Source organism: Oratosquilla oratoria, chromosome 13, assembly GCF_046742065.1.
Source record: "Oratosquilla oratoria isolate Oo_2021 chromosome 13, ASM4674206v1, whole genome shotgun sequence".
Taxonomy (NCBI): domain Eukaryota; kingdom Metazoa; phylum Arthropoda; class Malacostraca; order Stomatopoda; family Squillidae; genus Oratosquilla; species Oratosquilla oratoria.
In genome coordinates, this window is record NC_134789.1 from 24,091,722 (window position 1) to 24,105,537 (window position 13,816).

The following is a 13,816-nucleotide window of genomic DNA, read 5'->3' on the forward strand; positions in this document are numbered from 1 at the left end:
GGACGGGGAGAAATCCCTTCGGGCTGCGTCAAAATTTACTCACACATACTACCCCACCCCCCACTTCCCCGCCCATTCCTCCTCATGCAGTCACAACATCATCCATATACAACCATTCTCCACTCACCTCTGTCTTCCGTCCTCTCCCTTCCTTCCTCAACAGACATTCCCCTCTTCCCCAAAGCCCCCTTCACCCCATCCATCCACCTCATCCTAGGACGTCCCCTCATGTTCACTCCCTCCACATCTGCCTTCCATACCTCTTTTACTAGTCTTTCTTCACTCATTCTTTCCATGTGTCCAAACCATCCTAATATTCTTTCATCAACCCTATCTCCCAAATCCTTTTTCACCCCTGTTCTCCTCCTCACCTCCTCATTTCTCACACTATCTAGCCTAGTAACCCCCACCATACTTCTCAGACACCTCATCTCAAACACATTCAAACTCCTTCTCTCTTCTTCTCTTATGTTCCATTATGTTATATATATATATATATATATATATATATATATAAAACATAATATAATTGTGTGTGTGTGTTTGTGTGTGTGTGTTTGTGTGTGTGTACATATGTGTATATATGTGTATATGTATGTATGTGTACATGTATGTGTATATATGTATATACATGTATAACAATAATATTTGTATGAATGATCATTGATTTATTCGCTTGTTTATTGCATATTTGTGTGCACATTCGTTTACCAATACCAGTCAGCTAGTCAGCTGCTAATGGCGTCAAAACTCAATCAAGACCAAAGGACTCTCATATCCCCGCTCTGCCAAGAAAAGAGAACTTTCCGAGTTTAATATCGAGCGCAACTTTTAAGACTTAAGATCTTACCCGGAGCCAAAGAAGATTGCTCCGGGCAGAGATACTTTCCGGATGGCCGGACCCGGAGTCCCCGCCGCAATGGAGTCCGGCACGATGGAGTCTACCCCCAACAGGAGACTTCCCAAGCGGTGAATATCCTATCGATTGTTGCTGAGCGCTTCTGCTCGAGGACACGACTCCAAACGGCGGTTAAGAGAGCAAAGGCTTTGTCTTGAGGGTTGAGGGAGGGGAGAGGGAAGGGGTAGGGGGTGGGAGAGGGAGGAGATATGAGGCCTTGGAAGAGAGCAATGGGGCGTGAGGGTGGGGAGAATTATTGTAGTGGGGAGATTGGGAAAGGGATGATGGTTATCGGAAGGGTCGTGCAAGTCACGGGACGGGCATTATGAGGGTTTCAGGAGAGACGTTTGGATGTGGGACAGGAAGGTCTAGAGAGGGGCGTGTAGGACTAGGGATTGGTGGGTGAGGCAAGGGACAGGGTCGGGGAGGCGATGATCTTAAGGATGCGGAGGTCTTAACAAGCATTGCCGAGGAGGAGAGCCGGTGGTTGTTCTTGAGGCCGAGGAGGATGAGGTGCATTTCGGTGGCGACCACCGGGGGAAGGACACAGAGGCTCGCTCGATAGCACGAAGGACTGAGACAGAGGAACAAGAAGAACCAAAATGGCATGGGAGGCCAGGAAGGCCCAGGTGTAAGGCCGGGAAGGGCGGATGGCATTGCAAGGCCAAGAAGGGCAGGGACCAACGTAAGGCTGGGAAGAATAAAAGATAAAAAGACGTGTGAGTCCGGGAAGGGGAGCAGAACGTGATGTGGTGTAGTTGTAGTGGTGGTGGAGATAGTGGTGGAGGAGGTAGTGGTGGTGGAAGTAGTGGTGATGGTGGTTGTAGTGGTGATGGTGGTTGTAGTGGTGGCGGTTGTAGAGGTGGTACTGCTGGTGGCGGTAGAGGAGGTGATGGTGGTGAAGGTAGTGGTGATGGTGGTGGAGTGAAGCAGAGAAAAGATGAAGAGTAGAAGGTGATCCAGTCGTGGGAAGGAGAGCGAATGCTTTATGTGTGTGTGTGTGTGTGTGTGTGTGTGTGTGTGTGTGTGTGTGTGTGTGTAAATGTGTGTGTGTGTGCGCGCACGCGCGCTTGTATGTGTGTATGCGTACGCACGCGTGTGTCTGTCTGTGTGTTTGTCTGTGTAAGAGAGATAGATATTTACCACCACGGTCTTGGTTCATATGTTGTCAACTATCACCTGCCGGATGAGAGGTCAGAGCTCATATATGGCCCGGTCTGTGGGTAATGCTGTAACCTTACCCACACACAAACAAACAGACCATACCAACTCCTTGCCCAGCAGAGCGGGGTACCAACCTGCACTGCTGTGATTTTTTTCAGTCCTGGACAGGGATCGAATTCAGACCGCCGAATTAGCTGGCGAGCTCGGTACCACTACACCAGCAAGTGAGTGTGTACATGTGTGGGTGTGAGTGCGTATGTGTATGCGTGCGCGTAAATATGAGCGTACATGCGTGTGTGCATATGTGTGCGTGTCTGTACTTGTATCTTTGCCTGTGCTTGTGCATGTCTGTGTCTGTGAATGCTCAACATGGATATGTATATTGCATGGCCTCCACTCTCCCTCCCCTTCTCTTCCTCTCCTTACCCACCTTCTCTATCTCCCCCTCCTTCGCCTCCTCTTCCCTCTCCTCTCCTGTATTCTCTCTCGCCTCCTCTCTCGCCCCCTCCACCGCCTCCCCTTACCCTTTTCCTCTCCCCTCTTCCTCTTTCCCTCCCCTTTTCCTCTCCCCCTCCACCGCCTCCCCCTACCCTTTTCCTCTCCCCTCTTCCTCTTTCCCTCCCCTTTTCCTCTCCCCCTCCCCTCTTCCTCTTTACCTCCCCTCTTCCTCTTTCCCTCCCCTCTTCCTCTTTCCCTCCCCTCTTCCTCTCCCCCTCCCCTCTTCCTCTCCCCTCCCCTCTTCCTCTTCCTCTTCCTCTCCCCCTCCCCTCTTCCTCTCCCCCTCCCTTCTTACTCTCCCCCTCCCCTCTTCCTCTTCCCCTCCCCTCTTCTTCGCCTCCCCTCTTCCTCTCCCCCTCCCCTCTTCCTCTTCCCCTCCCCTCCTCTTCGCCTCCCCTCTTCCTCTCCCCCTCCCCTCTTCCTCTTCCCCTCCCCTCTTCCTCTTCCCCTCCCCTCTTCCTCTTCCCCTCCCCTCTTCCTCTTCCCCTCTTCCTCTTCCCCTCTTCCTCTTCCCCTCTTCCTCTTCCCCTCTTCCTCTTCCCCTCTCCTCTTCCCCTCCCCTCTTTCTCTTCCCTTTCCTCTCCCCCTCTTCCCTCTTCCCCTCCCCTCCCCTTTCCTCTCCCCCTCTCCTCTTCCCCTCCCCTCTTCCCCTCCCCTCTTCCTCTTCCCCTCCCCTCTTCCCCTCCCCTCTTCCTCTTCCCCTCCCCTCTTCCTCTTCCCCTCCCCTCTTCCTCTTCCCCTCCCCTCTTCCTCTTCCCCTCCCCTCTTCCTCTTCCCCTCCCCTCCCCTCTTCCTCTTCCCCTCCCCTCTTCCTCTTCCCCTCCCCTCTTCCTCTTCCCCTCCCCTCTTCCTCTTCCCATCCCCTCTTCCTCTTCCCCTCTCCTCTTCCCCTCCCCTCTTCCTCTTCCCCTCCCCTCTTCCTCTTCCCCTCCCCTCTTCCTCTTCCTCTTCCCCTCCCCTCTTCCTCTTCCCCTCTTCCCCTCCCCTCTTCCTCTTCCCCTCCCCTCTTCCTCTTCCCCTCCCCTCTTCCTCTTCCCCTCCCCTCTTCCTCTTCCCCTCCCCTCTTCCTCTTCCCCTCCCCTCTTCCCCTCCCCTCTTCCCCTCCCCTCTTCCTCTTCCCCTCCCCTCTTCCTCTTCCCCTCCCCTCTTCCTCTTCCCCTCCCCTCTTCCTCTTCCCCTCCCCCTCCATTCTTCCTCTTCCCCTCCCCTCTTCTTTTTCCCACTCCCCCTAGTCCTTCTCCCCTTTCTTTCATCTCCCTCCTCTCCTTCCCTCCTTCCCTTCCTCCTCCCTTCCTCCTCCCCTCCTCCCTTCCTCCCCTTCCTCATCTTCCTCCTCCCCTGCCTTCACATCCTTCTCTCCCGTCTTCCCTTCCTTCTCCCGCCTCCTCCTCCTTTTCCCCCAACTCTTCCTCCTCTCATTCTTCCTCTTATTCTTCCTCCCTCTTCTCTTCCTCAGTCCCTCTCCTTATCTTTTTCTCCCTCTCTCCCTCCTCCTCCCCCTCCTCCTCCCCCTCCTCCTCCCCCTCTTCCTCCACCTCCCCTTCCTCCTCCCCCTCCTCCTCCCCTCCTCCTCCTCCTACCCCTCTTCCTCCACCTCCCCCTCCTCCTCCTCCCCCTCCTCCCCTCCTCCTCCCCCTCCCCCCTCCTCCCTCTTCCTCCACCTCCCCTTCCTCCTCCCCCTCTTCCCCTCCTCCGACCTCCCCTCCTCCTCCTCCCTTCCTCCTCCTCCCCCTCCTCCCCTCCTCCTCCCTACTCCCCCCTCCTCCTCCCCCTCCTCCCCCTCCTCCTCCCCTCCTCCCCTTCCTCCTCCCCTCCTCCCCTTCCTCCATCTCCCCTTCTTCCTCCATCTCCTCCTTTCTTCCTCCCTCTCCAACTCCATCTCTTTCTCGTCGTCTTCGCCCCCCCCCTCCCCCCGGCCCCCGTGAGCTGTCTGTCTGTCAGTGGACGGCGCGTCCCTTCTTCTTCAGGCTTGGCTGCACAGTTGCGGCTCGACGGTGGGAACTGTTCTATGTGTTCCTCGTCTCGGGGTCTTCTGTCGAACTCCCTCGGTCGGCGCGCCCACGGAGGCACCGCATGAGCCCCCGTCCGTTAGTAGCCGCGACGCCCTTTGCATGCATGGCTCATTCTGGCGGGCAGAAGGGGGGCCGAGGTCGACTTAGACCCCACTTTGCCCCGAGCCTGACACCCCCCACCCCTACCCTAGCTGAATAAAGTCACCTGGCTGTTGCCATAATGAAATCTGCTCAAGGCGTCAACGGAATGAAAGGGGGTCATGTGTGGCTGATTAAAGTAGCCTGGAGAGAGGCAGAGGAGTAATGGGTGAGGAAGTGTCACCCTGTGCGAAGGCGGAGGGGGGGGGGGTGTCAAGTCTCCCCCAACCCCCAAGCGAGACCGTGTCTGTTCGAGGTGGAGGTTATGTACGAGAATGGGAGAAAGCAGCTTTGCGAAACACGACAAAGTCACCTCCATGCAGCGAACTGTGTCTTATGCAACGCCAGTTTGCCCTGGTAGGCCGCACGAGTGTGTGTGTGTGTGTGTGTTCTTCTTCTTATGACGCGCATTCTGAGTGCGTTTCTCCGAATGTTTATGCAATGTAATTGCGTGCGAAAACTCGCAATGAACCTTACATGAATTATGTATGCACGGTTTCGCATGTCCGTGCGTGCTTGCATTACTAGTTACACACGCGAATGTTTGGGTGAATTTAATTTAATTGTAATGAGGCCTCGTCAAGTTATTTGCGAGTGTGCAGTGCGGTTCGTTTGTACGTCTACATTCATGTGCACTTGTGCGTGCGTATGTATACGTTTATTTGTGTGCGCGTGTGCTCGTGCGTGCGTACGTGCGTGCTCGTCTGTTTGTGTGAATACGGTATTGGACTACGTGCTCTGCTCGGGATAAACAGCTTTTACTATCCCGGATGAGAACTCAGAGGTCGTATATTTTGAACAATGGGCAACGCAGTGACCTTTTACACACGCCACTTACCCATCCCCTTGCTCAAGGAGAGCAGTAACGATGTATGCGTGCCCATACATGTGCCCATAATTTCGTGATTTTATGTGCGTGTACATACATGCACGTGATTTGTGTGAATATTTTTCCTTTCGCTAGCAAAGAATTGCTATATTTAACTATGAATAAAATAGCCTAATGGTATACCATATAGTCTTTGATGTCGCTTTGGGTGCAAAATTGCGCGAATGTGACCGCAAATGACCTTGCCACTGCCTCTCGGGAGGAGATAGGTCAGACAGATTTGTCCATGTCCCCTCCATCCCTCACACTCACTCTCACACTCTCTGCTTCTCTCTCTTCCTCTCTCTCTCTCTCTCTCTCTCTCTCTCTATATATATATATATATATATATATATATATATATGTGTGTGTGTGTGTGTGTGATAGAGAGAGAGAGAGGGAGAGGGAGAGAGAGATTCACTAGTGAACAACGACATCAATCAGATCATCTTTATGGCCGTCGCCCATAGGACTCGAACCTACTGCTCTGAGGCCAAAAGGCTACCGAGACGGTGTCTTAACCCGCTCGGCCACAGGAGATCCGACTTCAATTCGTAGTAGGGGGTAAGGCACCGTCTCGGTAGCCTCTTGGCCTCAGAGCGGTAGGTTCGAGTCCTATGCGCGACAGCCATAAAAATGATCTGATTGATGTCACTGTTCACTAGCGAATTTCTCACATAGTTACAATGGCGAAGCGTGAAAGGGATTCGTTCCGGTCCTTATCCCCGCTACGAGTTGAGGTGGGACCTCTGGTGAAAAAGGAATTGAGGTCGCAGACAGCGATCTTTCCTAATCTCGGGAACCAGTAGCGTTCCGGGTTCAGATATTTTTGTACCTCCTGTAGCCGGGCCGGTTAAGGCACCGTCTCGGTAGCCTCTTGGCCTCAGAGCGGTAGGTTCGAGTCCTATGCGCGAGGGCCACAAAAATTATGTGATATATATATGTATATATATATATATATATATATATATATATAATACACACACACACACCTACCTACCTCTCTACCTCTGTCCCCCTCCCTCTCTTCTCTCTCCTTTACAGTACACCTCCCACTCCCACTCCTGTTCCCTCCCACCCGCCCTCCTTCCCACTGTCCCTCCGCACTTTTATCTTCTTTGTTCAATTCTTTCCTTTAACGCGTTTCTTCTCTCCTCTCCCTTCCATGCCCCACTTCTCTTTACCGCACCACCTCATCTCGTCCTCTTCCTTCTACTCTTCTTACTACTCCCCCCTACTCTTCCTCTTATTACTCTTCGTCCTCTTACTCCTCCTCCCCTTCCTCTTACTCCTCCTCCCCTTCCTCTTACTCCTCCTCCCCTTCCTCTTACTCCTTCTCCCCTTCCTCTTACTCTTCCCCTACTCTTCCTCTTACTCTTCCCCTACTCTTCCTCTTACTATTCCTCCTACTCTACTTCTTAATTCTGTTCTTCCTCCTTCATCTCTTCCCGGAATTTATACTTTTGTCTTCCTCCAACTCGTTCCCTTTACTCTGCCTCTCACTCCAGCCTTCTTCTTCTTCTTCTTCTTCTTCTTCTTCTTCTTCTTCTTCTTCTTCTTCTTCTTCTTCTTCTTCTTCTTCTTCTTCTTCTTCTTCTTCTTCTTCTTCTTCTTCTTCTTCTTCTTCTTCTTCTTCTTCTTCTTCTTCTTCTTCTTCTTCTTCTTCTTCTTCTTCTTCTTCTTCTTCTTCTTCTTCTTCTTCTTCTTCTTCTTCTTCTTCTTCTTCTTCTTCTTCTTTTCTTTCTTTCTTTCTTTCTTTCTTTCTTTCTTTCTTTCTTCCTGTTTTCCTTCTTTTCTTCTTTTCTTTTCTTCTCCATCTCCTCCGTCTCCTCCGTCTCCTCCTCCTCCTCCTTCTCCTTCTTCTCCTCCTTCTCCTCCTTCTCCTCCTTCTTCTCCTTCTCCCTTCTCCCTTCTCCCATCTTCTTCGTCGCTGTGCGTCCCAACAGGCACCTTTTTCCCCTCATACTCGGTGTGTGTGTGTGTGCGCGAGTGGGCGGACTTGCTTGTTTGTTTACTTGCTTGCTTGCCCTCACATCTCTATGTGACCTTTATACTTCCGCCACCAACTACCCCTCCTCCTCATCCTCCCCCCTCCTCCTCCTCTTGTCTTCCTTTCCTTTTCCTCCCTCTTCCTCTCCTCCTCCCCTTTCTCCTCTTCCTACTCTTCCTACTCTTTCACCTCTCCTCTCTTTTTCTTTTCTCTCCTTTTCTCCTCTCATATCGTTTACTAATCTCTCCTCTCTTCATTCTTCTCCTCGATTCTGTCTCCAGTCTTCTCTTCTCTCGTTTTCTGTCTTTCCTCTTCTCTTTCTCCTCTTCTCTTTTCTTCTCTCCTCTCCTTTCGTCTTCTCTCATCTTAGCTCTTCACCTATCTCGTCTTCTTTTCTCTCTTATCTCTTCTCCTTCTCTTCTTTCCTATGCTTTCCTCTTCTCTCCTCTTCTTTATCTCCTCCTTTCTTCCTATTCCCACTCCTTCCCCCCCCACTCCTCTGCAGCCCCACCTCCCACGGGCCTTCCCCCACAGGATGTTGCATCGGGAGGCGAGGCGATAGGACGGTTTGCGGTGGCGGTGCCGTCGCGGGGTGATGTCACCGGGGGGGAGGGGGGGGCAAGTGGGCGTCGCGGTGGGGAGGGCGGGGGAGAGGATGACGTGATGTCCCCTCACACCCCATCCCCCTCCCCCCCTTAAAGAAAGGGGAACATCCTGGCACGTGCCTGAACGAGGTTTGCTTGCTTATGGGGTGACGCTGTGACATTTGTTTGTGTGCGTCGGGGAAGGGGGATTGCTTGCTCTGCTTGTGGTGAGGTCATGTGGCCGCTACTTCACATAGCCACCCTCGACAGCAGCCTTGAAAGAAAAAAAATTGCTATAGGTTTGTGGTCTCTAAGCAGTGTTTTAGAAATGTGGCTAGAGCCCTTCAAAACGGTAATGAGCTCGGTGCTAACAGCGTGGGAGGGCTGTTTATGGGGTTCGGGTGAATAATATCGCCGGCCCTCAGCTAGAAGCTTTTAAGAACGATCACCACCGTCTACAGGTAAACACAGAAGGGATGAACCCAGAAGAAGAGGATTTTCTCTAGATATATATATATACGGAATCAAATAAGATGAACAGAAACATGTAGTTATTTTTCGATTTTGACTTTGTTAATATATACTTTTTTTTATACAGTATAAGAGCGATGAGTCGAGAGCCCACCACTGAGGGATAGAAAGGTTAGGAGCCCCTTGGGTCGTTGATTATATATCGGAATTAATTGCTCGGTCCCATCGAAGTATTATCAATCACAATGTAAGATAAATTCACTGAGATTCGAACTCGGGACAACGAGTCAAGAGGTAACAATGGGCACCGCACCTCCGCCCGACCTGACAAAGGAGGTGTCAGTTTATTGGGTTCCTCCCTCTCGCCCACTCCGGAGGGGAGTCGGCTCGGGTGGAGGGGAGAGGCCATGAAATACGTAGGTCTTGTGATCAACACCGCAGGAAGTCTATTCCACTTGTTGACAACGCGACAATGTTTCAGACTGTTTATATTCGTTGTCATCCTTCCCCCATCCTCCTCCTTTCTCTTGTTCTTCCTCCTCGTTTTCCTCCTCCTCCTCCTCCTCCTTCCTCTCCCTCCTCCCTCCTTCCTCTCCCTCCTCTCCCTCCTCCCTCCTTCCTCTCCCTCCTTCCTCTTCCTCCTCCCTCCTCTTCTTCGTCCTCCTCCCTCCTCTTCTTCGTCCTCCTCCCTCCTCTTCTTCGTCCTCCTCCCTCCTCTTCTTCGTCCTCCTCCCTCCTCTTCTTCGTCCTCCTCCCTCCTCTTCTTCGTCCTCCTCCCTCCTCTTCTTCGTCCTCCTCCCTCCTCTTCTTCGTCCTCCTCCCTCCTCTTCTTCGTCCTCCTCCCCCTCCTTTTCTCTTCCTCCTCCTCCTCTTCCTCCTCTTTCTACTCCTTCCCCCTCTTTATCCTCTTCCCCTTCCCCTTCCTCCTCCCTCTTCTTCCTCTCCCTCTTCCTCCTCTTTATCCTCTTCCCCTTCCTCCTTTCTCTACCTCCTCCCTCTTCTTCCTCTTCCTCCTCCCTCTTCTTCCTCATACTTCCTCCTCCCTCTTCTTCCTCCTACTTCCTCCTCCTTCCTCCTCCCTCTTCTTCGTCCTCCTTCCTCTTCCTCCTCCCTCTTCTTCCTCTTCCTCTCCCTCTTCTTCCTCTTCCTCTTTTCCCTCCTCCCTCCTCCTCCTTTTCCTACTCCTTCCTCCCCTTCCTCCCCTTTTGTCTCCTCATCCACCTCATCATTATCGTTTTCTACTGCTTATACTTATCCTCCTTCCTTTTCCTCCTCTTCCTCCTCCATCCTTTTCCACCTCTTCATCTTTCTTTTCCTCCTCCTCCTCCTCCTCCTCCTTCTCCTCCTCCTTCCTCCTCTTCCTCCTCTTCCTCCTTTTCCTCATTATCCACTTCATCACCATCCTCTTTCTCGTCCTCATCCTCCTTCCCCTCACCCAGATTATGTATTTATCTGTCTGTCGTGGGTTGGTATCCTACGTGTGTGTGTGTGTGTGTGTGTGTGTGTGTGTGTGTGTGTGTGTGTGTGAGAGAGAGAGAGAGAGAGAGAGAGAGAGAGAGAGAGAGAGAGAGAGTGTGAGAGAGAGAGAGAGAGAGAGAGAGAGAGAGAGAGAGAGAGAGAGAGACCTTTTCGGGATGACCGCTAACACTACATGAGTAAGTGTATAAACAGATCATTAGAATAAAAAAAATAAAGTGTAAGGAACTGGCACCAGGAGGCGGTCACCGCGATTGGAACGCGGCTCAATTTGGTGTAGAGAAGCTTCAAAACAAGCCCGATGCTCGACACGTACATCTATGGGCAAATCAAATCTAGGATTATGACAAAAGAAAGCGAATAACCTTTGTCGTCTCTCAGTGAGGCCATCGAGGTTCCGGAGCGGCCGTCGGGTCCGATTTCAGGCTTGGTTTTCCGGGTCTACTCTGAGTTGGGGTTGGGGGTTGTACAGGGGGAGGAAGAAGTGGTGTTGTTGTTGTTGTTGTTATTATTCGTTGCCAGGGTTGCTGGCGACATCTACGAAAGCAAGAGAGTTTTTCTTTTTTTCTGAAGTTCAACAAAATCACTGGGTATTAGTCAGAACCAGATTTTGAAATTGGGCAGTATGCTTTGTGTGTAAAGTTTTGATTCTACTCTTTAGATTTTGGGAGTTAAACTGTGGTTGGCGACGAATGAAACGAAATGAATAAAACCTTCCACTCCAGACCTCAGCAGCTGTGGCAACCGTCTTACATGACGTAAATGCGACCGCAAATTAAAAGAAAAATATTCTGGTGTCATTCCATGATGAATGTGCGTCATTGGCACTTGGCAGATTTGATAAATGATCTTTTTTCTTCTTCCTCAGGAGCCACGAAGGAGATCGGAGCGGCGCTGACCAGAATCTGCCTGCGCCATCGAGCCGTAGAGAGTCGGATGAAGTCCCTGAACACGTGAGGATCAGACATTCTCTTAATTATTTGTGTGTGTGTGTGTGTGTGTGTGTGTGTGTGTGTGTGTGTGTGTGTGTGATTCACCATGGTCTTGGATCACGTGTTGGACTCGTGATCGACAGCTATTTCCCTCCCGGAAGAGAGCTCAGAGCTCGTATATGACCAATCTATGGGTAATGCTGTGACCTTACACGCGCACACACACCCAACTCCCCGCCCACGAGAGTTGGAGTAACGTCTCGCAGCACAGTGATACTGAAATTATTTCAGCCCTGGGCGGGATTCGAACCAGGACCGCCGTAGTGGCGGCCGTGAACACTGCCACTGCGCCATCGAGTCGTGTGTGCATGTGTGCGTGTGTGTGAGTGAGTGAGTGAGTGAGTGAGAGTGTGATAATGATAATGTATACCTCGAGTTCCACAAACCCACAGCCCCACAATGGTTGGCAGGGATCCTATGTCCTTACCATTAACCTCTCAGGAAAGAATCTTCTAAAATGTTGCCTCGTGTGTTAATGTAGGACTTTTTCTTTGCCACCGGATCAGAGTAGTAGAAGCAGTCTTTAGTTATCAGTTCTCAGTATATAAACAGATGATAGAAATACAGTTAAGTTGATAGAGATGTTGGGCCCAATCCGGTAACCGAGTGTCAGGCCCTCGGGGCTGCACCACACGATGGAAATGTAGGGGAGGTTAAGGTTTATGAAAATGGACAGCAGAGAAGTAGTTCCCGCTGCCATCTATCTTGCAGAACTTATGTCATTACACCCACACATATACATACATATGCACAGACCTACACACGCGCGCGCGCCAGGAAAACTTGCCCGGCTCGCGTCCCTAGGTTCCTTCTGCCCTCCTGGCGGGCGGCAACATGCGGTCGCCAGATTATATCATTCGGCGAGCCTTCCTTCCCACCAGAATGACACCAGCTTCGCACACCATTATGGGCAGTACGTGCCAGAACGTGTGTGGCATATTGTTCACACTTGCCAAAGTGCTCAGCGTTAAAATCGTGCAAAATTTCACACGGCTACCTTCAAAACTACGACCGTAGGAGGAAGATATACAAATTCTCCAACTATATATATATATATATATATATATATATATATATATATATATATATATATATATATATATATATATATATATATATATATATATATATATAAAACATTGTGTATGTGTGTGTGTGTGCGTGCGTGCGTGCGTGTGCTTGTGTGTGTGCTTGTGTGTGTGTGTGTATTCGTTGGTTCTCAGTAAAGTTCAAAGGGGAAGACATAACTTTTGTCAGTGATTGTCCACAGCCGACGCGTGTACAGCGCATGCGCATTATGCGATCACCCCCCCCCCCACACACACACACACACGCGCGCGCGCGAAAAGGCTTGACTGTCAACATATTGACGGACAAGTTTCTGTGGCCTCACTACAGCGCCACTTGTAGAGGGCGGGGCAAAGGAGAGACCTTCGTTGTAGATTCCTTTCGCGTGTAGAAACTTCGGAGAACTGAAAGTGAGGAACCTTGTCGTTCGGTGTGAATCGTCTCTCTTCCGTCAGGAGGGCTGTGGTGCTCGCTTCTCTTCTCTGCGTGCGATCTTCCTCTGATACGAGAATCGTTCTCATTCTACCAGATTGCCTCTTGCCATATCGCTGTCACATTCCCGTTTTGCCAGATCGTCTTGCAAATTTTCAGTTTTGCCCAACTGTAAAACTAACCTAACCTAATCTAACGTAACCTAACGTAACCTATCGTAACCCAAAGTAACGTATCCTAAATTATCAAAACATGTCTCTGCGTATCCTGGCGTATCCTAACGCATCCTAACATATCCTAACGTATCCTGACCTATCTTTACGAATCCTAACGTATCTTAGCGTAACCTATCCTAACGTAGCCTGTCCTATCCTAACGTATCCTAACGTATCCTAACGTATTCTAACGTATTCTAACATATCCTAACGTAACATAGCCTAATGGGGCCTGATATAATGCAACCTAAATTCTTATAACTTACCCTAACCAGACTTAGCCCAAACTTAATCTAACGTAAGGGATTTTGACAAAATACCTCAGCTTAAGTGATGATGATATGTTTTAACGTCACAAACTTCCCCCTATCGGGAGGCTAGGACGGTGCCCCTCACAGAGGACTTTGTAGCGTGGAATTTAATGAAACGTACACTTGGTTTAACTTCGCCGGTGGCAGGGTTCGAACCGCCATCCCCCTCGACCTTCGCCGCAAGTAACGACGCCCCAGCCCGCTCAGCCAGCTTAAGTAATTTGGTAAAATTTATTTTGGCTCAAATTGAATTTGATAAAAAAACAACAACAATTTAGTCAAATGGAAAGTCACCCAGCAGCCTTCACCTGAAAGAAATGGTCTATTAATCACAGCAACTGTATGACGTCACTGCACTGAAAGTAACGATATTTTGGTTTCTTAGCTTATTCTTGAAGATTTTCTCTGAAGTTTTCTTCCAGATAAGGTTGGAATGCCCAATTCCTTCCTCGACCCTCGTTGTTACATAGATCATCCGCTCATTTTATTTAATCTAAGAACGGTTTCTTTTGCTGCAATGCAGGCACGTTCAAATTCTTAGCTTAGTCTTTGCTCTTTCACGCTCTGCTCGTATTGATAGGCACATACTGCGTGTATACACACACACACACACACACACACACACACACACACACACACACACACACACACACACACACTAGTCAAATTACGCGCGCGTTGCTGCGGAGAAATGCTGAT

At 50.3% G+C, this 13,816-nt stretch overlaps 1 protein-coding gene across 7 annotated transcripts in view; it reads left to right on the forward strand.

Annotated features, from left to right (window-relative positions):
• LOC143032354 (uncharacterized) overlaps window positions 1-13,816 on the forward strand; it is a 315,811-nt gene that overhangs the window by 252,714 nt on the left and 49,281 nt on the right. For all 7 annotated transcript variants that reach the window (XM_076196960.1, XM_076196966.1, XM_076196963.1 and 4 more), the window contains exon 4: window positions 10,968-11,052. In XM_076196960.1, the coding sequence (XP_076053075.1) occupies window positions 10,968-11,052 (85 nt within the window). The remainder of the gene's footprint in view (window positions 1-10,967; window positions 11,053-13,816) is intronic.